This window comes from Tinamus guttatus, unplaced genomic scaffold, assembly GCF_059628265.1.
Source record: "Tinamus guttatus ecotype Peru unplaced genomic scaffold, ASM5962826v1 Tinamus_guttatus_pri_ptg000025l, whole genome shotgun sequence".
Taxonomy (NCBI): domain Eukaryota; kingdom Metazoa; phylum Chordata; class Aves; order Tinamiformes; family Tinamidae; genus Tinamus; species Tinamus guttatus.
In genome coordinates this window covers 3,012,463-3,036,855 of record NW_028288559.1, presented here as the reverse complement: position 1 = coordinate 3,036,855, position 24,393 = coordinate 3,012,463, and the positions used below count along the sequence as shown (strand labels likewise).

Genomic DNA, 24,393 nt, shown 5'->3' with positions numbered 1-24,393 from the left:
ATGAAAGCTTGGAAAAAAATAATAGGGAAGTAGAATAGGCTAATGTATGCTCTGACCCCTCTTTTGTTTAATTAGATATCTCTGCAGTTACTAAAGATGCGTACAAAGCCGCCTTCCCTTCTGGTTTGCCTGTCTGTGTCTCTCTGACTCCCGTACATGGACGTGTGTGTGCGCACGTACATACACACACATGCACTGGAACAGGTTTGGCAGCGTGATACCAAACCACACTGATCCTGGGTCTTGAGAAAAAGCGAGCTAACTGCTCGCATGGGGTGTGTAAGCGTGAAAGGTTATGACAGAGAGAAGGTAAATACTCACTAATGGAGAAAATCAGTTTAGCAGAAGCCATGAAGAAAGTGATTATTTTATGTTAATATTTGCTGTAAAATTTGGTCAATATTTTTATAGGTGTAAGCAATAATTCTGATGCTGTAAGAGAATAAGCACTAATATCAAGTTCTGCATTGTACAGTAAAATAGCCACTTGGCTTTTGTCTGTATTTTCTTGTTGCTTTTGATCCCTTGCTCTACGTTTCTTAGAGAAAGATTTGTGTTGTTTCAAAGACAATAAGTTTACAATACCACTATTTTCCTTACCAGAATAAGGAGCAGGTCTCGATTTTAAAGAAGATTTTTTTGTTCATAAAGTTACTAAAATAGTGTTTTATTTGTCATCTTAGTGTACTACTCTCTTCAAATCAAATCTTAACATAACTACATCAATATCTCCTTTCTGTATGTAATGCATTTTCCCTGGGAACTATAGTATTAGGCCTAAATTGTCCTTCAAAAACCAACCATGTCTTACAAGCAGTTAGCATCCTTTACTCCTGCTAATCTTAAAATGACAAAGTTTATAGAGAGGAAAAAGAAAACCCTTTACTTCGCACCAACTAATTAAACAAAAGACAACTATACATTTTATTGTCTGGTAAGGTTGTAATTCCTTTTAAATTTCAAAATTGTTTTCTGTTTCTGATTATTTATTTATTTATTTATTTGCTAATGGCATTTCAGGTTTTATTGATCCCTTGCAATCCCCCCTCACTAGAGGGGGAAAAAAATCACAGCTTTTTCTCTTTGGAGATTGACTGTCCTGTTTTCAAACAGCCATCTTCATGTATGAGCCTGGATTCATCACTCATAACTCATTTTTGCTTTTGCAATCTGACAAATATAGTTCTTCTGCCTTTTCTAATCCGGGCTTTATCAGAGCTAAACTTCTAATATTGTTGTAATCTGCTTCTGCTGCCTCATCTTTTATTTCTCTCTCTGTTTCATAGCTTCCCCAACTTCTAGTTCATGATCTTAGTATTTAGTTAGGATTCTGTGTGATCTGATTCAATCAGATTATACCTTCTGATGTATATAATGGAAAACTTGATGAAAATCTGAAATCATGGACTACTCTTGTAGATTTAAATGTGGTAAAGATAACTGAGATGGCTGAGCTGCGAGAGAATTACCATACTGCTGTGACCAGCTTGGCTTCATCATCTGTAACAGCCTTAAAGCTAAGAATTGCTGTATGTATTTCAGAAGCGCTATGATAAAGTTGAATCTTTCCTGGTGAAATAGTCAGCCCTGGACTATGAATTAATAGAAGATATTTAAAATTTATTTTTAGTTTAATAAACATTTTTCCATTTCTCTGAAACATGATTTTTTTTTTGTCAAGTTCCTGATTTTTATTCATTGTGATAAGAAGTACATCTTAATTCAGTGACTTAATTTCCAGAGTTCTACCAAGTGCTACCAAAATCCTCGCCCCTTTTCTGGGTGTTTTTTTTTCCAGATAACTTCCTTACCATAGCAATGATACCTGGTTTACTCATTTTCTTCCCTTTCTAGTGTAACTGGAACGACGCTATTAGTGTTGTTCTCCTTTTTTCCTCCAGCAATGTCATTGCTAATTTTATTGACCTAATTGACTTATGGCATTGTACCAACTTTTCTCTCTCATCTACAAGCTCTATGTAATTTCATTTCTCTGTATCTCTGTGCTGATTCTTGCTCTGGTAACTCTTCCTAGGTTTGGCTTTATGTCTTCTTTTATGAATTTCCTATGCTTGAAGTAGGTTTTCATTATCCACTCTGCTATTGACTATTGACAGGCCCAAACATACATTAGCATCTCTGTTGAGTGCTCTTGATCTTAAGACTTCCAGATTTTATTAAAAATAACAGTAAGAAAAGCAAGAAAACTTCCGTTATTTTGTAAAAAAAAAAAAAAAAAAAAAAAAAAAAATTGAAAATATGAATCCAGCGTAAGACTATGGTGGTGGCACATGGATAAATTCTGCCTTTGCTTGTATTGAAACGCCAATGAAAATGAGCTGATTCTGGATGGTGTGATACCTTAAGTAACTGTGCAGCCAGCTGATAGAATTGTGTTATTTTCTTCTCTCAAATTCGTGGTCTTTGCCTTTTGTGGGTACAGTGGGGAAGAGCATCTGGACTAAATCCCCCTGTCTTTGGGGGGATTCTAACACCTTTTTAAAATGGTTGATTTTTTCTAATCTTTTCTAAGTGCTCTTCTGCCACAATAATTTTTCGGGCTTATACCACTGAGTGAAATAATTCATATTAGCTTATGAAGCGTGTCGGTTACTGGGGATGAGAAGGTAAAGTGATCTGGTCGCAAAAAAAAAATTCTAAGTCACAATCTAAGAGACTAAAAAAGATCAGTACTTGACCTCAGAGACTGTTTACCTGGGAAGGGTAAGGGTACAGATAGGCCTTAGGGCAATCACAACAGACAAAATTTTTCCTAACAGTGGTAAATACTTTGTGCATGGATGAACAATGTTTTTTCTAGAGAAAGCTGTTCTGTGTTGCTTGACACTACGCTGTTTTAAGTTAACAAAAAAATTTCCTCTTTCTCAAAGGCTAGCTCTGCTCTATGTACTAATACAGCTGTCCCCTCTTATTTTCTTTTATTCAAGGGGTACATGTAAGTGTCTAGCATTTGGACTCAAAAATAATGGTCGTGTTTTAAAATGTGATTCTGTATGAACATGGAACTGCAAGGAGTGCTGTGGCTCGTATCTGAGTAGGTTTCATTTTATTTCACTTCTTGCAATTCCCCTACCGTTGTGGCATCATCCCTCAGTGTACAAGAGACTCGCACAGCTCTTCCCCCAGGATGCTGATGTCTGCCTACAACTCTACCTTTAGAAATGGCTTTTCAGGCAAAGGTATCTCCCTGTTTGATTGTCCTTTCTAAAACATGCTTCTTGCATTAATTGCCCCTCCGCAGCTGACCTCATATCTGATCTTTAAATGTTACAAGTATTGTTGCTGGGACCAAGAAACCTCTTACTTGCTTCTGTCCAGGTTTGACAGCAAGAAAGGCAGGCAGGCCTATCACTGTAGCATTAGTAGCTCACCCGTTTGCTCTAGTTTAGCTTATTTTTGTGAGACATTTGGTAATTTTTGTTAAAATTAGGTGACTTTTTCAGGGTCTGGCATAATGAAAAGTGAAGGTATTTGTTTTCACTGATTACAATTAATTTTTATTGTAATTTTAAGTGAGTTTGTTTTCTTATAAATGTTTCCACAAATGCTTCAATAGATGTGGTAACAGCAATAGATCATTTTGAAGCAGGATACCTGTCTGCTGTATTCTCCAGGAATCTTCTATCAGGTGTCTGACACATCCTTAATCTGATGCTCAGGCCTGTCATTTGAATTGATAGCATGCTAGATAGGATGCCTTCAGCGTTGCTAGAGAAGGTATTTGAAAAATAAATTCAGATTTTATGGCCGTGACACTAACTCCAGGAACACTATTTTTTTATTTATCTCTCTATTTGTCACAAGCAGTTGGTTAAGTTGTTGATTAAAGAGAATTAGGGGAATCACACTCAAGTCAAAATGGGTATGTTTAAATAAATTACATCAGAATTTTCTGTTCTTTCCAGGAAAATAGCAGATCATATGAGCAGTTTGGAAAATATAAAATTAATGTAATTTACATTGATTAAAATGATATAATCATTCTTCTTTTTTTGTTACCTAATTTTTTATTAATGAACAATGAGAAATTCATGAGGAATACTATCCATTTTTATTAATGAGCAATTATTTCTCTGAGATATTAAGTGATTCATGTTATCACCTACATATTTACATGCACAGCTCCTACATATCACCTGTGTACATAGAGCCTATCATATGAAAATTTAAATATCTATACACACACACACAGAGAACATTTTTCAATGTTCCACTAGCATGGTATATGGTATAGATTTTGGAAGACTTTAAGAAATGCCAGCTTAGATTGTTAGCACAATTTCCTGAAGTTTAAGCAAGAAGAATTAAATCCAGTACTTTTGTTACTGCTAAAACATAATCTGAGTATTTTATTAAGTTTATAAGTTTATTAAGGGTTTATTTATCACTACGCGTATTATGATTTCATTTTAAAAACTCAAACTTCATTGTAGTATATATAGAAACTATGAAGTATTGTAGTGTATGTAAGTAGCTGCAAGCATCTCAATTTTTGTGTACTTTATTAAAAGTAAATTGCAGTACGGGTTGTCTGTCTACCTCTGCAGTAGTTCTGAAGTTTTCATTGTGGCTGGGGAAAATTTGTCACAGAATATAATTTACTAGGTAGTTTCGTAGATATTTCACATAATAGTTTCTTGAGCTGTTTGAAATGTATTTTAATTCAGTTAAAAGACATAGATTTGTTTTCAAGTAAAAGAGCGGCTAAAATCGTAACCAAGAAATTCCAAGATGTGCTCAGAAACAGATAGATCTGTAAAAGTTTATTCTGGAGGCTGCATTGCTTCCGCGAGTCCCTTAAGACATCATGTGCACAAGCCTATACAGAGACAGATCCAGGAGCTACAAGGACCCGGTTCTGATCAGGTGGATACTGAGGCTTGTTATCTCATCCAGTTCAGAATGAAGCAAAACTATACAAAGTCAAGATAACTGGTTGGGACTTTGGGTGGATTGATAGCTGTAATTCAAGTTTATTTTTGAGGTAAATTGAATTGTGGATCATACTCTTCTTTATAACCTTTTGATTAAATTTTGTAAGCGAATCTAAACATAAAATAAAAAGAAACCAGTCTATAAGGATGGAAAATTATGTGAACTCTGTCTAAATATAGGTTTGTTGCTTATGGTATTTAAAAATTGCTGTGTGGAAGCAGATTTTGGAGGCGCTTCGGTCTTGCCAAAATGCTTTTGAATTGCTATCCCAACTCATCTTACGTTTTTATGTTGCCAACTTTGGAGGCATTAGTTAATGTGCCTATAACTAAGCTTTTATAGACACTCAGAATCAGACATTTGCAAAACTTCAGGAGTTATGCAAATTTAAAAAAGAATTACTAAGAATGGAAAGAACATTGTAAATATGGACATAAATCCAAACTTTAATTAGAGAAGAATATTGAATATACGAAAACTTAGTTTTTAGAAATAAAGACTAATATATTTCAGGGACATATTTAGCACTTGTCCTGGTTCTTGTTTTATGTAAAGCCATTAAGATAAAGAACATAAATATTTCTTTAATACTAGCATTTTTCTTGTTTTTTGTTTTGTTTTGGTTTTGTTACTTCCTGATAGATCTTTCAAGCTACAATTATTGTTATTTGATAACTTATCCTTCGATGCTTCCAGCTCATGAAGAGCTACACAGTTATCCTACTTTTCTCTCAAATTCAGGTATTTTAGGTACTTCTGCATGAAGGAGAAGAACTTTAAAAAGATGTCTAAAAAAACAAATTAATAACGGTAGAAGAAACCATCTGGAAACTACAATGCAAATTGTATTTTCACCCTTGAAGTGTTATGTGGTTTTTGTTTTTTTGTTTTTTTACATGAAAGAAGCAATTAATTCATATAGGTAGACCATAAAATCTAGATCTGAACTCTACACAGAAAAAGCATATACAGACCATGGATAAGTGAGGTCAAAGGCTGCTGATACAATCTCCTATTTTGCTTTAACTTACCTTGGGAAACAGTCTTACCTTGGATTTCACACTATTGGTTCATTTTCTTCTGTCTTGTGTCTTTGGAATGAATTCCTGTTGATAGTTCTGTCTATTCTGATGGAAACCAACCTATTGAAGCCTCCTGCAACCTCTTGCAGGGAGCAGTGCTCCACACCGCCTTGCTTTCAGTCCTAGTGTTTGATGGCTAGAACTGGCCTGGAGTCATCCTCATGTTTTGGGCTGATGTTGCAAAGATGCTTTGCCAGATGAGTAAACATATTGACCTTGGAAACTGGTAAATAAGAATTCTATTCAGCTGTTGGAGCTCTTAAGTGTTTTAACTTTAGAGTCTGGGATGCTGCTAACAAAGTGGCTACAAAGGGTGCTTTGTAAGATGAAACCCTGTGTCAAGATCACAGTAATCACAGGAAAGGATTAGTAATACATCAAATATTTGAATCTGTTAGTGATTTGTTAAATAGAAGACATGGCATCATCCTCATCCATGCAGAGATAATAAATAACTAGAATATTTTTTTCAAAGGTGTAGATCAGTGGATGACTGCAGGTCTAAAACAATAATCGTAAAGATTTTCCTTTACTCACAAGTTAGTGAGCTTTTATTATATTTCTGATCAACAAGTTAACTCTCTATTTTTGCTGAAATAAAAACTATGCCTGAATCCTGTTTTCCAATTTTGCTGAATTAAACTGGTACAACTGTTACTGAAGTTTTTCAGAGCTGGAAGAAATAACTGTGTTGACTCCTGTAATTAATAGTTTACATTATTATGTTTCAAATGTATGCTCAGCATGTATCAGTTCTGTTCACCGTGTTTTCAGCTACTCCACAGCACTGTTACTGAAAGGACAAACACAAATGAACTCTTCCAGCTGTAGCCTGCCACCTGGAGACAAGAGAACAGAATAGTCCTTTTCCAGCTACTCAGTTAACTTTACTTGTAACATAGCATGGCACAGGGAAACAGTTTACAAAGCAACATAAGCTAAGAACTAGTTCTTAGTAAATTCAGTTATTTTTGTTTTAAAAGGGCAAGCTGAAGTATATGTACATTTCTTTTAAAGGCTCACCTAACAACTGATGAGTTTCAGTTCCTTGACTTTCAGTGTGGAAAGGCTGAGCCTTCTGGAAGGGCTCCGAAAGCAAAGAGCTGCTCTCAGCTGTGGCTGTAACTCCTGTGCTAATCTGCTCGGAGAGCATGCCATGTGGTGTGAGGTGGCTGCTATATTCCCTTTGCCTTTCCAGGCTAAAATCTCAGTCAATTTCATTTAATTTGTATTTTACATCCAGCGAGTGTTTGTGTGCACAATAAAATGTCTTGTTTGTCATTTATACTAACTCTAGAAGCATACGTGTTACTGTATTATGTATGTCAGACATGAGCAACAGTTGAATCTTAACTCCATGTGTCATCTATTTTATTTTGTGTCCTGACTCTGAGAATTTTTAAAATATATTCTGACTGTTAACTAAATCGTGATCTGTGTTGCCTAGAAATTTTTCTATTATCTTATAATATTAAGTAGTATATTTGGGACAGAATGTACAACTATTAAAAGAAGCAGATCAGCTGTTTTCCTATTTAATTTCCATACTGCTTTTCCTTTCCCATTTTCCCCCATTCTCTGCCAAACTGCATCTAAACACAAAGAGCAGTGTAGATAAGTGAATATGTAGGTAATAAACTATAATACAATTTGTCTGCTTTCAAGCTTAGTAAGTTATGTATCCAGCTATACTTTCTGAAATACAAGTTTAAAAAGGAAAATTAAAACACAATTTACATTTGAGACAGAAATAGTATAATCAGTGTCTGTACGAAGATTAAAGTACTATTAGGAAAGCAGATATCTATTAACTTTGTCATAAATCCAGTGACAGTGATGTGGTAGTGTTGCACTTATGAAAGAGTAAAAATAACTGATTTATATATAGTATTCCTGTGAAGAGGGGTTATATAGTCTCTCTTTTTATGAAGAATATTGAGGCAGTTGTGATAAAACAACTTGCATAAGTGCTTCTAAATTAATAATGCATTTTGAAAATCAAAATTTAATAAGCTAATAAATTATTAAGCTGTTGTAGGATCTATAATTATCAGATATCCTAAAGTCCTACTGTCGGGGATGGTGTACTGGCTGCACTGTTAATCATTCTGTGTTCTCTTTGAATGCACCCCCTTAAACAAGACCTTTGTGCATCCCCGTTTTGTGGCGACTCCCCTCTCCGCTGTCTGCTGTTCTTTGTGCACTCACTCTATTTATTGTAATTTTTTCTGTCAGGAGATGTGATCAATGCTTAATGCCAGATGGAGAGTATCTGATCTTGATAAATCTAATCTTAACAGCAGGAAAATGAAACATTCTTTGGGAATCATAAAGCTGTAGAATTTTTTGTTTGTTTTAATACTGTTAAATAATGTTTTAAGGCAAGAGAAAAGTAGCTGAGGAAAATATGTTTAATGCAGGGCTAGATGGAAATTTGGAAATTGAGAGGAAAATAAGACAAATCGCAAGTGGGCAGTTTGATAATGAACTAAAAACAGTTACTATGGAAATATCAATTATAAGTTTGGAAAGAGTATACTAGAATTTCTCAGTAGCTGAATTTGAATCTAGTATTAGTCAACATTTTCATTAAATAAAATTTCCACAATGTGTAGGAACTTTTCTAATGTCACCCAGAAGTGACATGAGATCGGGTGATATTGTCAGTGGAAGACGAGGTCGGAATGTCTAGAATATTAGAAGTAACTAAAATGGTTGGAAATACGATAGTTCATAATGGAAGTCTGTGTTGAGGCAAGGAGGCATAAGAATATATTCTATATATTTTGAGTTTATTATTTGAAAATTATTCAAAAGGACTGGTTTGCTAACTGACCAGAGAATGTTCTCAACTGAAAAAGGCAAGTGCAGTTTTAGGGTATATCTGACAAGATATGTCTAGTAGCAAGAGTGCTCTCCAACATACATTCTTGTAATGCTCTCCAACATGCTACTAGTGGAAACTCTTCTGGTCAAAAGGTTTTTTCCTCAAATTCAGGGAGAACTTCCTGTATTTCAGATTGTAGCTGTTACCTCCTGTCCTGTCGCTAGCTGTGGCTAAAAAAGAGTGTGGCCCCATTCTCTTGATACCCTCCCTTAAGATATTTGTACACACAAATGTTAAGATCCCCTCTCAGTCTTCTCTAGGCTAAACAGAACCAGCTCTATAAGTCTCTTCTCAGATGAGAGATGTTCCAGTCCTGTAATCATCTTTGTAGCCCTATACTGGACTCTCTCCAGTAGCTCCATGTATCTCTTTTACTAGGGAGCCCAGAAGTGGACACAACACTCCAGATGTGGCCTCACCAGGGCTGTCTAGAGGGGGAGGATCACCTCCCTCGACCTGCTGGCAATGCTCTACCTAATGCAGCTGTGGATCCTATTGGCCATCTTGGCCACAGGGGCACATTGCTGGCTCATGGTCAACTTGTCCGCCAGGACCCTCAGGTAGTTCTCTGCAGAGCTGCTTTCCAACCGTCAACCGCTAATGTATAACCAATATGCTTGGGGTTATTCCTCCCTAGGTGCAGGACCTTGCACTTGCCTTTGTTAAGCCTCATGAAGTTCCTCTCTGCCCATCTCCTCAGCCTATCCAGGTCTCTCTGAAAGGCCATACAACTCTCTGGGTTATCAGTCACTCTTCCCAGTTTTGTATCAGGGTGTGCTCTGTTCCTTCGTCCAGGTCACTGATGCATTACTTGAACAGGTCTGGATGCAGTAGTGGCCGCTGGGGCTAGCTACAGGCCTCCAACTAGATTCTCTGCCACTGGTCACAACCCTTCGAGCTGTGCCATTCAGCCAGTTCTCAATCCACCTCACTATCATCACCCCCACTTCCTGAGCTTGTCTATGAGAATGTTATGGGGGACAGCATTGAAAGCCTTGCTGAAGGCAAGGTAGACAACATCTACTGCTCTCCCCTCATCTGCCCAGCCCGTCATTCTATCATAGAAGGCTCTTAGATTGGTTAAGCCTGATTTCCTCTTGGTGAATTCACACTCTCTACTGATCACGTTTTTGTCCTCCACATGCTTTGAGGCGTCATCTAGGATGAACTGTTCTATCCCTTATTTAAGCACCTAACAGGCAACAAATCTCTGTGGATAAGAGGTCAGGCTGGCAGATCAGTACCTCCAGCCCCTGCAGCAAGGAGTCACCCACAACAATCACGTACCGCTTCTTCTGGGTGTTGGCATGTTCAGTATTCCAGGAATGGCAGAGGGTCTCACTGCTCAGTTGCTTCCCTTGAAGCCATGCCTAGTTCTTCCTCAGCCTGGAGAGCACTAAACCTATTCCTCAACTTTCTTCAGAAGGATTCAGAGTCTTTCTTCTCCTAAAAATGAGTTTCCAGCTTTCATCTGAAGTGTTAGTTTCACACTGCACAGAGGCCTCCAGGAACTACAGTGAAGCTGCATGATCTCAGAGAACACCCTGTCTCATGCCTGTCTTCCAGGATAGCACACAGCCTGCTGACTTCTTGCTCCCTTAATTCCTTTACCGGTTGACACAACTCCTTAACAAAACAACAGCTTTGGCAGGAAGGCTGACTATCAAGAAGAGGCCCCAAGCTGAGACCTACATCAGCTGTGAGAGGGTACCTGGTCTGTACTGAAGCCTCTGACACAGCTGAGGTAGCGATTCCAGCATCTACAGGGGACCATTTCAAACTTACACTGCTGTAAGGACTGGGGGGGGAAAAAGAGGAAAGATTCCTTCTGCCGCCCTTCTGCACAAACTGCTGCTCCAACTGCTGCTTCAACTGCTGCCTCTGTTAGCTGCACACCCTGGTACTCTATGTAATCTTTGGCTGCTTGTCTTCAAAACAAACGCACTGAAACTGGAATGAGTGCAGAGAGCAAATGATACTTTGAAGGGAATGTGGAACTCGTCCCTTATTACTGAGATTAGAAGAGGCATGCTTGTTAAGGTTTTAACACTTGTGCTGTGCTTTCCTGGGTGGGAAGCATGCTAAATGGGAGGGGGAGTTGTTAAATAGCTTGGATGAGTATATGTATATGTATGTAAATAAATAAATAAAACATTCACTTAAACTAAAACTCAGGGAGTTGTTGAAAAGGATTAAATGTCTTTACTGCCTTCAATTCTGCCTTCTGGTTTGTATGTTTTTCTTTCTAAGACTTTCCATTCTACTAGCAGCATATTGTGCACTGGCATCATCTTCAGGAGTTACAACGGCATCGGCAATGAACAGCCCTAAAAAAACATCTTCTTTGTAAGGGTTCTTTTGATCTGTCCCTGGCAAAGTATCCATGTAATTCTGAATCAGAGCCAAAGAAGTAGCATCTTCAGGGCTTTAGCAGCTTGGCTCTTGTTTTAATGACCCCTGCCACATTTACCATGAGTTACAGAAAGACATTGTGCTGCCTCTTTTTTGGTACTCTAGCAACCCTTCCATTTGACTAAATTAACACAAGCCTAATGTAGATATTCCAAAAAACAAGTGTAGCTGTACTAGAACTTGTTTGTAGTCAGCTCGAGTGCAGTATATTATAAATTTTTACAAATCAGTCTACAAGTCATGCTTTTTATTTCAAGTGGATTGGTAAAATCTGTTGAAAATAAACAAGTTTGTTGTTGTGTGTTGTTGTCAGCAATGAATAAGGAAAAAAAAAGCACAATTTTCCATATCCGCTGGTCGCTTTTAAACCACTGAAGTCAAGACGATGGCGGAGTATCTATGCATGTTTTCATGCTGGTAGAGGTTCCCTGTATTCTTATGACTCTCAGACTGTCAGCTCTTTCTCTCTTTGTAGAGTAATGTTATATTTACTTACCAATGCCATCTGTTTTTAAAATCCAAAGATGATAAGTGCAACTAACGAGGTTTGTCCACGCTACAGAGTAAGGGAGAAACAGATGGTTAGTCAGAGCATTGAAGTATGCGGTTACATAATGACAAGACCAAGAAATTGTGAGGCAAGGGGAAATATTTAGAGCCCTGCTGCATGTTTCCTAGGTTGGCCATCTTCTCCCTAACATACTGCCTATCTTTACCTTACAGAAACACTTCTAGTAAAATCATGTAATACTTAAAATCTATGATAGCATGGATTTTAGAAACCTGGAATCTACGTTTATTCCTTAAAGTAAGATCACCTGTCTCTAAAGAACGTTGACATTTACTATGCAAAATATCCTGTGTCATTGATCATTATGTGCCCAGGGATTTTATTTGGGATTATAGAAAATTAAGTTTTCTAATCCCCCCATGCTAGATTTTTGGTGCATAGTGAATGATAAACTGGACTACAGTGAAACTGATATGCTGCATCTCAAATTTAGATCAGATCCTATTTCCTTTCTCCATTTATCCTTCCCATTTATTCTAGACCCACATCTGAGTATGGGAGATAGATGGCTATCAAATTACTGAGGCTTTGGCCAGACAAGATAGAATTCATAATAGCAGGAAGAACTTTGGCAGATTAAAAGGGCTGGCTACCTTTCTACTAGCGAGCACACATTTTTTTTGTGATAAAACTGTGATAAAACTTTGCTTCCATATCTGTGCTCTTGGTGTCAAGATGATAACGAATCCTTAGTTTTGGATGGTGTTTTTATCTTACCACAGCAACAGTCAGTAACTCAGGCTTGTATATACAAGACATTACTTTAAGTGTCCTTATTGGTGCTGCAGACTTTGTCTTGCATACATTTTACATGAACTGTACTTAGTTTCTTTCAATTTTGAACCCAGTCAAGGTGTTGATTCTCGTTTGTAAAGCATGGTGGATGAGATGCTGCACATCTTCAGGCCATGTGTTTTGTTGTGCACCTGTGTGGTAAATTGGAACTACTGCTGAGTTGGAATTACTTCATCTCTAGAATTAAATGGCTGTAGGTTGGTTACAGCACTGTTTTCATTCCCACGTTCTCAACCAAGATTGTCCTAAGTATTTTAGCCACCCGGCTGTGATGCAGCCTCATGATGGATCTTTAAGGGCTTAACTGAAAGAGGGCTTAACTGTGGAAGATGGGTGGTTGTTATAGAGCAGATCTGTTATCTGTAAATAAAATCTACTCTACCGTAGATTTTAAGCATGACAGGATTTTACTAGGAGTGTTTCTGTAAGGTAAAGCTAGACGAGTGTGTCAGAGAGAGGATGGCCAAATATTTATCTCCAGCAATTTAAAGGAATGTTATAAGTTAATTAAAGACAGATTAAAGACAGATGCTTATGTTTGTACCATTCTGTATGCTATCATAATTCTTCAGGGATCAGGAAACATCAACTTTAGCCAGCGAAGAGAAGATGAAAGGAGATATCCCTAGTAAATATGAATTGCAGTGGTGATTCTCTCATCTCCAGAGAGCAGCGCAATGATCCAGACTGCCCTTGCTGTTACCACTAGGCTCCTACCAAATATAGTGCAGATGTCTGTGTCTCGGAGGGAACATGCATGAGCCCTCATAGTTGGGAGAATGTTCTGTTGCCTGTAAGGAACCTAATACTCCTGTATCCTGAGAAGCTTCTGGAAAAATTTGTCTTCCAGAAAGGATGAAAATTTTCATGGGAAATAGCATTACCTACAATAATTCGTGGTTTACTCTGTGTTAGTCTGAGTTTCAGATATTTACAGTATCTTGGAATGTGTTAAATTGTACATTTATTGAAAAAGTAAATTATAAAAAAAAAAAAGAAAACTTTGAATTTTTCCTATGCTTCTAGACCCGACATAGGGAATAAAAAGGATTTGCCAAATTCTCTTTCTCATATTGGGTACTGAAGAGTTTACACAGCTGTGTTTTTCTGATAATGTTTTTCTACGTCTGGTCTGTTGGCCTATGGTTTTACTTTCTACTAGAGAGCCACTTAGGAGTGGAAATTGGTGACGTTATTTAAACGTTCTCAACAGTAATACCCAAATAATGCTTGTTCCAACTGTTGAAGTATTAGTGAACTGCTATGGATAGGGGTCCCGGCGGAACCTGGCTCTGCTTGTGTGTTTGGGAAGCTGGAACTCGGCCCAGGAGGACTTGAGAGGCTGTTGCGGCTTCGCAGCGGTGCTGGGATCCCTGTGTCCCTGGGGCCAAGGTGTGAGCAGGGCTTGGAAGCGGAGAGGGAAGTGCAGCACAACCAGGCAGCTTCAAATAGGCCTGGGTCAGGCGGCTCGAGTGGTGGCACAGTGCGTGAAGCTGATGTTTTCAGTGCAAGGGTAGTGTAGCCATCAATAATTCCAGTATCAACCTGCATTTACAGTCATAACAACACTGTTACCAATACGAAGGCTCCTTATCTTCTTTTGCTTTTGTAGCCCTACGAAACAAGAAATCAGTTTTATTGCTGCCTAGGTCACTGAAACATGCAAGTGATTCTGTCTGGCAAAGCAAGCATTCGTTAGATGAATAAAGAAATAAAAATATATATTACATATCATGGGAATAGGCATGGGAATTTTGGTAGAAAACATTTTACTGGAAATACCTATGGAAATAAAAGGTAAATATGTGGTTACGCTTTTTCATTAATCTGAGACCTATTCCTAGCAGTATTCTCACTCTGAAAAACACCAGACAGCTTTTTTCCTGATAAACTTGTGATTTTGGTAATAGCTTTTTCTATTTGGGGGATATACTGAATTCTGGCAGGTGCATTAATTCTGAGTTTTCTCGCATCATTCTTTTCTATATGGAAAGGAAAGTCTGCCTAGAAGTCTGGCTAGTTGAAAAGCTGCCTAGAAGTTGAGCGTGGCAGTCCAGAACTTTCCTTCAAAGTCATTACTTGACTGCAGAGCAGTGATTGCTTACTGAACTGTTACTCTCTATTGCAGTTAATATGTGGCTCAAATGTGGCTTAAATTTTCAAGTAGCAGAGTATATTCTTCTGATCAGGTGGTGTTATTATGTTGAAACTAATTGACAGCTCTTCTCTGAAACTGTGCTATAGTTTGTTTAGAGTTTGACTAAAAATAATTTTTATAGGGTATGAAAGAATTTTAAGAATCAGCACAGGCATAGTAAATTTTGGCTACCAAGAACTGAGCTTTCTGTGCTGATATTTAATCCAATTTGCTTATAATGTTTTTACAGTATAGCAGTCATTTTAGACAGACTCAAAAGCAATATTAGGCCAACCACATGACTTTTCTGAGTAAAATTAGCAAGTTTGAAGGCTTATTATGCACAAATATTTTACAAAAATAGAGGAATTAGGCTATTTACTGCTTTTCAGATTAAACATACCTTTTCCTCTCCACCTATTAAGACTTAAATTAAATCTGCCTTTCCTTGATGTTGAAGTATTGTATATGTTAAAAATCCAGAAATTATCAACTCAAGATGGAGAATGTTTCATTTGTATATCCTATTAAGGATTGTTATATTTTCTAACAAAAGGAACACAGAATACTCAGGAGATTACTAGACAACAGCCAAAAGTAAGGGCAGGAATACAATGATTACAAATAAGAACACACAATGTAAGAACAGATGTTTTCAGTGGTGGTATGCGTGTATGTGTGTATTTAATCTTAGATCGTTTGGAAGAAATAGAATCTTTCATGTTTCAGAAAGAGGGGAATTATTACAGAGTCATTTCCTAAGGAGAGAAATTCTTTGGTAACTTAAGAATAACAAAAAAATGACTGGTGAAAAAATGGACAACAGCAAGAATAAAATAGAATACAGGAAAATAAATTGAAAGGAAACTTGCATTTTTGTTATTACAATTTTAGGTATTCTTTAAACTGATCCTTCTTTTCAGCTGAATTCATTGAAAACCACAGTGTTTTTGCAAAGCTTCCAACAAATACCCACTAACAGGAGAAATTCAGATTTTTTTCTTTTATATGTATGCATGCACACAAAATAGGAAGTGTTGAAACAAAACAAATGTATTATCTTTTTCTGATGGAGAAAAACAGTTGTTTTTCTTCCAAGAATATGTTTTCTCATATTATTAGAGATAGCCTTATCTTTTTCCAGTCTATTTCCAATACTTGGTGAAGCCTACTCTGCCTACATAAAGCTTAACTTCTGCATTTTTATAATACAGAGATCAGACAAGTAACGTATGTAAAATCTGCCCTTCTAGTCTCAATGGCTGCCGTGCCACCCTATGAAAAATGCCTTGGCACTGGACAGCCTGGTGGTCTCTGGATTCTTTTGGCCCGTCTGCACCCGTCCTTAGCAACATGATTCAGTGCTGACTTGTATGACGTACAAGAAGCGCAACACTCATTAGCACTGCCGACACTTGGCTACACCTTTCAAGGACAGACTGGAGGAACTAAATTGAAATACAGGATTTATAAAAGCATCGTAGTGGATTTAAAAGTGTTAATTTACAGGTAGTTCCATAACAAGCAGAAGCTGAGGATGTGACTTCGGTTGATTTGTGTGTCATTTTTCCTTTGTACTGTGTCTAATAAAGCTTGATCAAAGGCTGCAGCTTTTCCCTGAACAGAGGAATTAATATAATTTATCTTCTCTTTTGAGCTTTCTGTTTTCATGATACTTATGGGAAATTGATGGTTTTACTTAAACTGTCAGTTTATGTAAACTGAGATTTACAAAAACATTAAATATTTTGGGAAACACTGGAAAACAGTAAGCAAAGTGCTTGCATATTCCTTTTCTCTTTAGGAAAGGTTAAAAGTTAGAGTGAGGAAAGAACAGGGATGTTTAAAGGATAAACTTCTCCAGATTGGAAGGTTTTTGTTCAGATGTTTCGTTGCTACTCTAGCTGTTTGTTACTCATCCTCAACTGGATTGATTGCTGAAGATGATTTTGGGGGGGGAAAAATACAAAAATTTTGTACTGAAGTGGAATAAAAAATGTCAAAATATCCTTTCTGGCTTCTCAATTCTACATGAATTAACTTCTAAGTAAGAGGCTATAGTAAGACAAGACAGGCTGTAGCTTAAATCACTACAGCTTCGTAATGATTGCATGACTCAACCCTTAATTTTTGACTGTCTTTCTCAATGATTTGAGAAGTAGAAACAGATTTTGGGAGGGGATCCATTCTCAATTGTTATTCCCTCACAGGAGTATTTGTACATTGTTCTTTCTGAAAACTAGATCTAAAGTCTAGACTGTTAAATATTTTAAGTAAGTGTTAGAAAGCTAGATGTCTCATGCATTCATCATGCATACAGTAGATCAAAATTAACATGCAATTCAGAAGCAAGCACTTTTTTCCAGGTTTTGTTACTTATTCACGAGTACATATTACCTGTCTCTGAATTGTTCCTTCTTATTCTCTTTCATTTAGAAAATTTTAGTCTTTATGTTTAGTTTTATTCCTCTCATGACATCTATCTACCTTGCAGATCCCTGCATGTGTTTAATCACAAAAAAAAAAAAAAAAAAAAAAAAGAAAAGAAACTGCTTGTTTACTCAGGTTTTACATGGTTTGTTGAGGTTTAACTGATTTACTTTGACAGTTTCCTGACTTTGAGTTCCCTAAGGCAGGAACACTTGCTTTCTCCCTTTCTTTGTACTTTTGCAAACTGAAATTTCCAGTCTCTTGCCATTTTAAAACAGCTGCAAAGCACTGAATACCTTTTGCATTCCTGTGTACAATTCATGTGAACTTCATTGAAAATTCTGTTAACTTCCTGGAACTGGTTACAGAAAATTCTTTAATCTTGTATCCTTTAAGCTTCAGTTTTCCTCTCTCCCATTATGTTAGCTCTTCCTTTTTCACTTTCAGCAAGAAAAGAATGCTCATGTAGAAAAATGAACATATGGGATTGTCAAAAATGTTAAGCCAAAAGATAAAAATGAAAAGAAAATGTATAGGGTTTTCCTTTTTTTTTCATTTTAAAAAAATATTTATTAACCAGGAGGAAGAAACTCTTTGAAATCAGCAATTTCTGAAGCTGAGGTACTTCAAATACATTTCATGAAAACTAAGTGAAGTGTTCTTTCAAGACATCTGATGTTACGAAGAAATTCCTGACAATATTGGAATTGACAATATTATGGCAATATCCGTCTTACTGGCTGTTGTCTTATTCAGTACACCGTAAGAAGATAGGCAATTGATGGGAAACAGGAAAATAGATTTAAAAATTAAGAATTAATGTTTTTAACAATAGATCTTTGTTAGAGGTTTCCAAAATTTATGACTGTTACTGCTCTCTTTTTAATGCCCTTTTTTATACAACAACGAATATACCCAGCTATATATCTGGATTGATTAACTGGAATAAATTTCATGTATTTTTCCTTACCTAGGGAAATTACCGCTTCATGAAACTTCTACTGGCTCGTAAAGGGAACTGGATGCAGAAAGACTTAGAGGACATGACACCATTACATTTAGCTACACGTCACAAAAGCCCCAAGTGTCTAGCTTTGCTGCTAAAACATATGGCACCTGGAGAAGTGGATACACAGGACAGAAATAAGGTATAATATTGCATTTTTTAAGATACACTTCTAGCAGCTTTGGAAATTGGTTTTGCATATAACTGTTAGGTGTAAAGAAATGAACTTGTTATTTCTGTGCGTGACAGTATTTTTTGACTTTTCAGAATAATGGCTAAGAATGATATTTCATTGATCACCATTAAAAGTATTAGTGTTTTCCAACAAATAATAACGTGACAATGCATTGTGCTGAGTTCACTGACATTCATGCTGAGAGTACATAGGTGTAATACAGGATGCAGAATCCATCTGTTTTAAGGTCTAAGCCTTTCTGTGATGGTCCTTGTTAGAAAGCAGATAGGATGTGCTTATCTTGCTTTTCTTCCTTGGAAACATTCTGAAATGGATGCTCATCTGCCTTCCTTGTCCATGTGGAAATCCAAAAATACCAGTGTGAAATCCACTCTTGAACAATGATGCGGGTCATTTTACACTTAAAAAGATAAAGATTTGGACACAGAAACCACATACGATCATTATTCTTTGCACTAGTCTTCTTGATTCTGGAGTATTTGGAGGAATTTAGAATCAGGTAATACAAAGAGTTATTGGAAAACTTTGTGCAGAAATCTTTGAGGGCTATGTAGATAAATGAATAAAATGAATAAAAAAAGGTAATTCCTTTGGTGCTGAGCTAAATGCAGGTTTGCTGTTGGAAGACATTGATCCTATCAGTGAATGATTTGGCCCTGCACTGGGGGCCACCAAAATTACATACAAGAGAATATATGGAAAGAGCACCTTCTCATGCAGTCCAGAGGTACCAGTGAAGGAATGTGTTGAAAACCAGCTGCCTTTTGCACTGTTCCAGTCACTCATCTCATTTTTGCTCTGTCTCTTGTGATGATACTGAATTCTTGACTGCTTGTTGCTCTGCTCTATGGATCAGCTTACCAGTTTCCAGGAAGGGCCTCCGCTGTCAGGGGAATTCTTAGTCCAATAGCTGATAAAGGAGAACAAATCTAGGAGGCACTGGCTCTTCACTGTCCATCTTCCTAATAAGATTTTCTCTTGACCACCAGATCTTCTTTTTTTTGCTTCAGATTATTTAAAAAAAAAACAGATTTGATTTTTTTTAATGAATCACAAGCTTCTTAGAGATTTTCACTTTGGAAGTCTCTTTGCTGTCTAGTCAATAAGAGGTTTAATAAGAATCACATTCTGCAGATAGTGACGGACTTCATCCTTGTAATGCCAGGGCAATGTGTTGGTTAGTGAATTTTCATCTTACCGGAAGAAGGCATAGTTAAGAGAAGGGGAATAAGCTTTCTAGTGGTATTACTTCTTAAACTTTGAAATTCTGATCTGGTCCTATCATCTGGAAATCAGGATAAGACAGTTGCAAGTCCGATTTCTATAAAATAAATATTTTCCCTCCTCAACACAACAGGATTGAAGCCTGCCTCTGCCCTAGCAATCAGCTGCTTGCCTTGCAGGATACTCTGAAGTGTATTGTGGAAACCCTGGATATAATCACAAGACTCAACTCTGGCAAGTCGTGCTGACTTCCTGACCACATTAATTAATTAATAAAGGTATATGGAAACCAGCCAAAACCTTTTAGGAACCTTTCCTTTTGTTCAGCTAATTTCCGAAGTAGCCTCAAAGCATTGCTAGATTTTCCACAAAATGTAGAGCACTTTTATTCCAGTTCACGTCATGAGTGACCACAACAGCCAAGATGGCATTCAGATTGCCGCAGCTGGGAGAGATGTCTGATAAATAAAGTTTTTGTTAATCTACCAATGTTCTACTGTTTTTAAAAAATGTTTTACTTACATAGTTATGAACATTTGATAATGTCTGGAAAATCCACTGACAATAGTCAAGAATTGGCAATAGAGGCAAAATACCTTTTGATATTTTATTCAACTACCACTGGTTGGGGGAAGGTAGATTGAATACTATTCAACCTATAGAATTTGGAATAACTGAAGACAGTGCAGAATATCAAAACTTTTTCTCAAGGTGGATGTGAGTCCAGAGTCAGTATTCAATGCCCTCTTTTTCTAGTGAAAAATAGTGTTTTCGTATAATTCTGCATCAGTTTCTATCATTCCAAGAGACTGCCAAATTTAAGAGGGACCAGACTCTGGCTCTGAGGTCTTCTTGAGCTCTGGCTTTGAGCTCTGCTTCAGATGGCCGTTTTAACTTTATAAAGTCAGATATTTTCTCCAGCCCTGAAATTGTTACACTTTCTGGCATTGTCATATTGGTTGGCTAAAGTACAGGAAATCCTCACAAAATTAAATTAAAGGTCTACCAGGTTAATTATATACCAAACAACCCACCTTTTATACCAAATATAAGTGCTTCTAGGTGTGGTTATCACATCGGATGATGTGGCTTAGACCTAATTCAGGTCTCTGTATGAAAGATTTGTGAGTATCTAGTCATACTCAGGTGGATGGGACTCTTGCTCAGTTTCATTTAAAGCCTATTTTCCAATGATTTTGATGTCACCCATTCTAGGTAGATGTGTTCCAGTTTTTGACAATCCTCCATCATTTGATAACTGTCCATCCCTGGCTTCCAGACCTCTTAAGATTCTCCTCAGAATTATAAGAGAATTGTTGTTCTAAAAATAAAGCCTTATCTGCCTGAATAAATTCCATGACTGCAGTGAAATCCATGATACCCCCACAAAAAAAACCCCACTAATTTCAGAATATATATTCTTGTGTTGAAATTATCTTTATTGCAGTAACAACTGTTGATAGTAAAACAAATGAGCAGGATACCACAGGCCAAATTGTGAAGATTATGACAGATACAAAGATTAGATCTACCTAGAATAATGCCATACTTATTGAAGATATAAATGGCATGAGATTTGGCCTCAAATATGTCATACATATTATTCTGAGATTTATTTGTGTAATTTTTATTCCATAATAGATTTGTATTCCATAATAATTAGAGTTATTTTTTGTGATATCACTACAAATAATTATTTTCTGCACTTCAAAATGTTATACAGAAGCATAAAAGCTAAATAAAATTGATTTCAAAAGTAAATGCAACAAAGCGAAGTGCCAAGCCCGGCTCTTGGGAAGGAATAAGCCTGTGCATGAGTACAGGCTGGAAAGGAGCTTGTTGAAAGGGACCCCTGAGGTTTTAGTGGTCACTGAGTTGAGCATGAGCCATTAGTGTGCCTTGTAGCAAAGAAGGCCAACAACATCCTGGGTTACACTAGAAAGACAGCTGACATCAGATCAAGGGAGAGGATTTTTCCCCTCCATTCATCACTAGTGAGGCCACATTTGGAGTGTCCACAAACACTGGAGTGTTTGAACACATCTGGTGTTTCCAGATACACCTGGTGTTCCATGTCTGGGCTTCCCAGTACAGGAGTTGCATGGGCATACTGGCACAAATCTGGTGGCAAGGCAAAAAGGATGAATAACAGGTTGGAGCATCTGTCCTGCAAAGAGAGACAGCTGTAACTGTTTAGCCTGGAGACGAGAAGACTGGGAATGATGCTGTCAGTGTGTTTAGATACTTGTTGGGAAAGGGCGAAGAAGATGGAGCCAGCCTCTTCTCAGTAGTATCCTGAGTGATGAATGGACAAGAGGCAAAGGGCATACATAGAAATACAATCAATTCCATTTAAGCATAAGAAAAAACTCCGTGACAGTGAGGGTGGCCAAGCATGGAATAGACTGTTTAGAGGGGAGTCTCTAAGTGTCCCGAGTGGAGGCTCCATCCGTGCACATACTCAGAATGCAACTGGGCACAGCCAGGGGCAACCTGCGTTCTTGCTGACACTGCTTTGGGCAGAGAGCTTAGACTAGATGATCTGTGGAGCTCCCTTCCAATCTCAGGTGTTCTGTGTGATTCTGTGAAAATATAATCTAAGTACCATGAATGTATTTCAGGCTCTAATTAATTTTACTACTTCTATTTCTTTTTTGACATTTTTATAAAACTTGTGAATGGTGTGTCCCAGCAAACTGCATTGCATTGGAGTGCCTACTACAATAACCCAGAGCATGTGAAACTTCTCATCAAGCATGATTCAAATATTGGAATCCCTGATATTGAAGGAAAAATCCCACTTCACTGGGCAGCTAACAACAAGGACCCTAGCGCAATTCATACTGTGAAATGTATTCTGGTAAGAAAGCCTACTATATGTAAATTTTTTTTGCATGTATTCCTTTACTGAGATAAAAACTTCATTTTTTTTTTCTTCTTGGAATACTGATGAATATCCTTGCTGTAAATCATGGGTTATGAATACCCTTCATAATCATTCAGTGTGTCACTATACATTTTAGGGGACATAGGAAGGAAGAGTTTACCAATTCTCCCAGTTAAAAAGGCCAATCATGTTACTCATGCCAGTTGCCTTCTGCACAGTGAGTTCTTTGCTGTGTGGCATTTCTTCCTCATTCGCAAACTTACTTCCAGTTAATGGTATTGAGCTGTCCCATTCCTGACTGTTGAGTCAGAATTGTAGATCAATTATCAGTGATTCCTTGATCAGTTTACTGAGAGACTCTTCAGAACTCTTTCTGTACAGATTAAATAGCCACGTATTTTTCTGCAACATTTCAGTTTCATTTTCTCCACTGACAACTATAATGACTACAGTCAGATTCTTAGCTTGATTTCTACTGTGATTTTTAATCTGTGGAAATCATTAAATTCAGGAATGCTGAAAAATACAACAGTTACAGTGATGTCTTTCTCTTGTATTGCAACAACCTATCTATTTCTGTTTTTTTGAAATTGTCCCAGAACTAGGCACGTTGGTTGTAAACTAAATATAATGATTTCTGTGTGTTTGTTGATTAGCTTGCAAGTTGAGAGCAGAATTTGTGGCCTATGAAAAATCAGCTTGAATCCATTCCCCCTCTTCCCTAATCTCAGTGATAATCTTACAGTTGTCGTTTTTCACTCTAAAATAGCTCTTTACATCCAGGTTAACTCCATAATTTTTCAGCGTCTTTCTATGAGGTTCTTGTAATATATCCACCCACACAGTTAGAATTTTTGCCAACTTGTGTCATGCTTTATACTATTGCCTGAGTTCACCAAAGTACTGTCTTGTAATGCTAGCAGTGCAGAAGGCCTACCGCCCTGACTTGGGCCACTGTTGCCTCATTTTTTAATACATCCAACACAAACCAACCATTTATGTTCATTTTTGTGAGCATGATAAAGTGTAAGCTACATGACATTGCTCAGAAAGCAGTCAGATATTGACCTCAATCTGCTTTGGTAGCCTTTGTTGCACATTTAGTGCATAATGGTATTGTTCTCCTGTGTTATCTTTAACAGTTTGGAAGAAATCCGGAGAAAATGGTTATTCTCCAGTGTCTTCCTTGGACATCTCCCATGCTGCTTTACAAAAAACTTGAGAACAATTAGGCTGCTGGTTTTACTGAGACCACAGTCTATGATACTGCAAATATTATCTTGTTTTTCTGTGCTCCATTATCTGAATGTATCCATCTATCGTCTCCTCTTTTAAGACTTCCAAAGTGAGCAGGAATCCCTTTTCTGGTTTGTGTTTTTACAGCGTTTAGCCCAGCGTAATCTTGCCCAATGACTAGAGCTTCTGGACATGGTGATTGTAAAAATAAACAATAATGAAAAGAGAACCAAATGCTGAAAAAGTAGGTCAGATTTGCAGGGGTGGCAGTTAGGCGCATGTGGTTGCATCTAATAGTGAAATCCATGAAATATAGTGAAAATGGAGCACACAAGGCTTATAGGTCTGAATGTAAATAGAGGTTTCATCATGGAAAGTTTCTTTACCATTTTGGTTTCTTTACCCTCTCCAGGTTATGGAGATAGGCTATGGAGACAGGCTATGGAACATAGTGTCTTTCAGACAAAAGTTTTTCTGTCTCATCTGTTTGACATGTTTTGTTAAAAAAAATCTTTTTTTTTTTTTTTTCGTTTTGGGTGGATCAAAAATCAGCTTTCCAGATCACATCAATAAA

At 37.2% G+C, this 24,393-nt stretch overlaps 1 protein-coding gene across 1 annotated transcript in view; it reads left to right on the top strand.

Moving 5' to 3' along the window:
* Positions 1-24,393, top strand: part of INVS (inversin) — a 77,927-nt gene that overhangs the window by 16,862 nt on the left and 36,672 nt on the right. The window contains exons 4-5 of the mRNA XM_088526226.1: positions 18,245-18,418; positions 22,389-22,556. Of these exons, the coding sequence (XP_088382352.1) occupies positions 18,245-18,418; positions 22,389-22,556 (342 nt within the window). The remainder of the gene's footprint in view (positions 1-18,244; positions 18,419-22,388; positions 22,557-24,393) is intronic.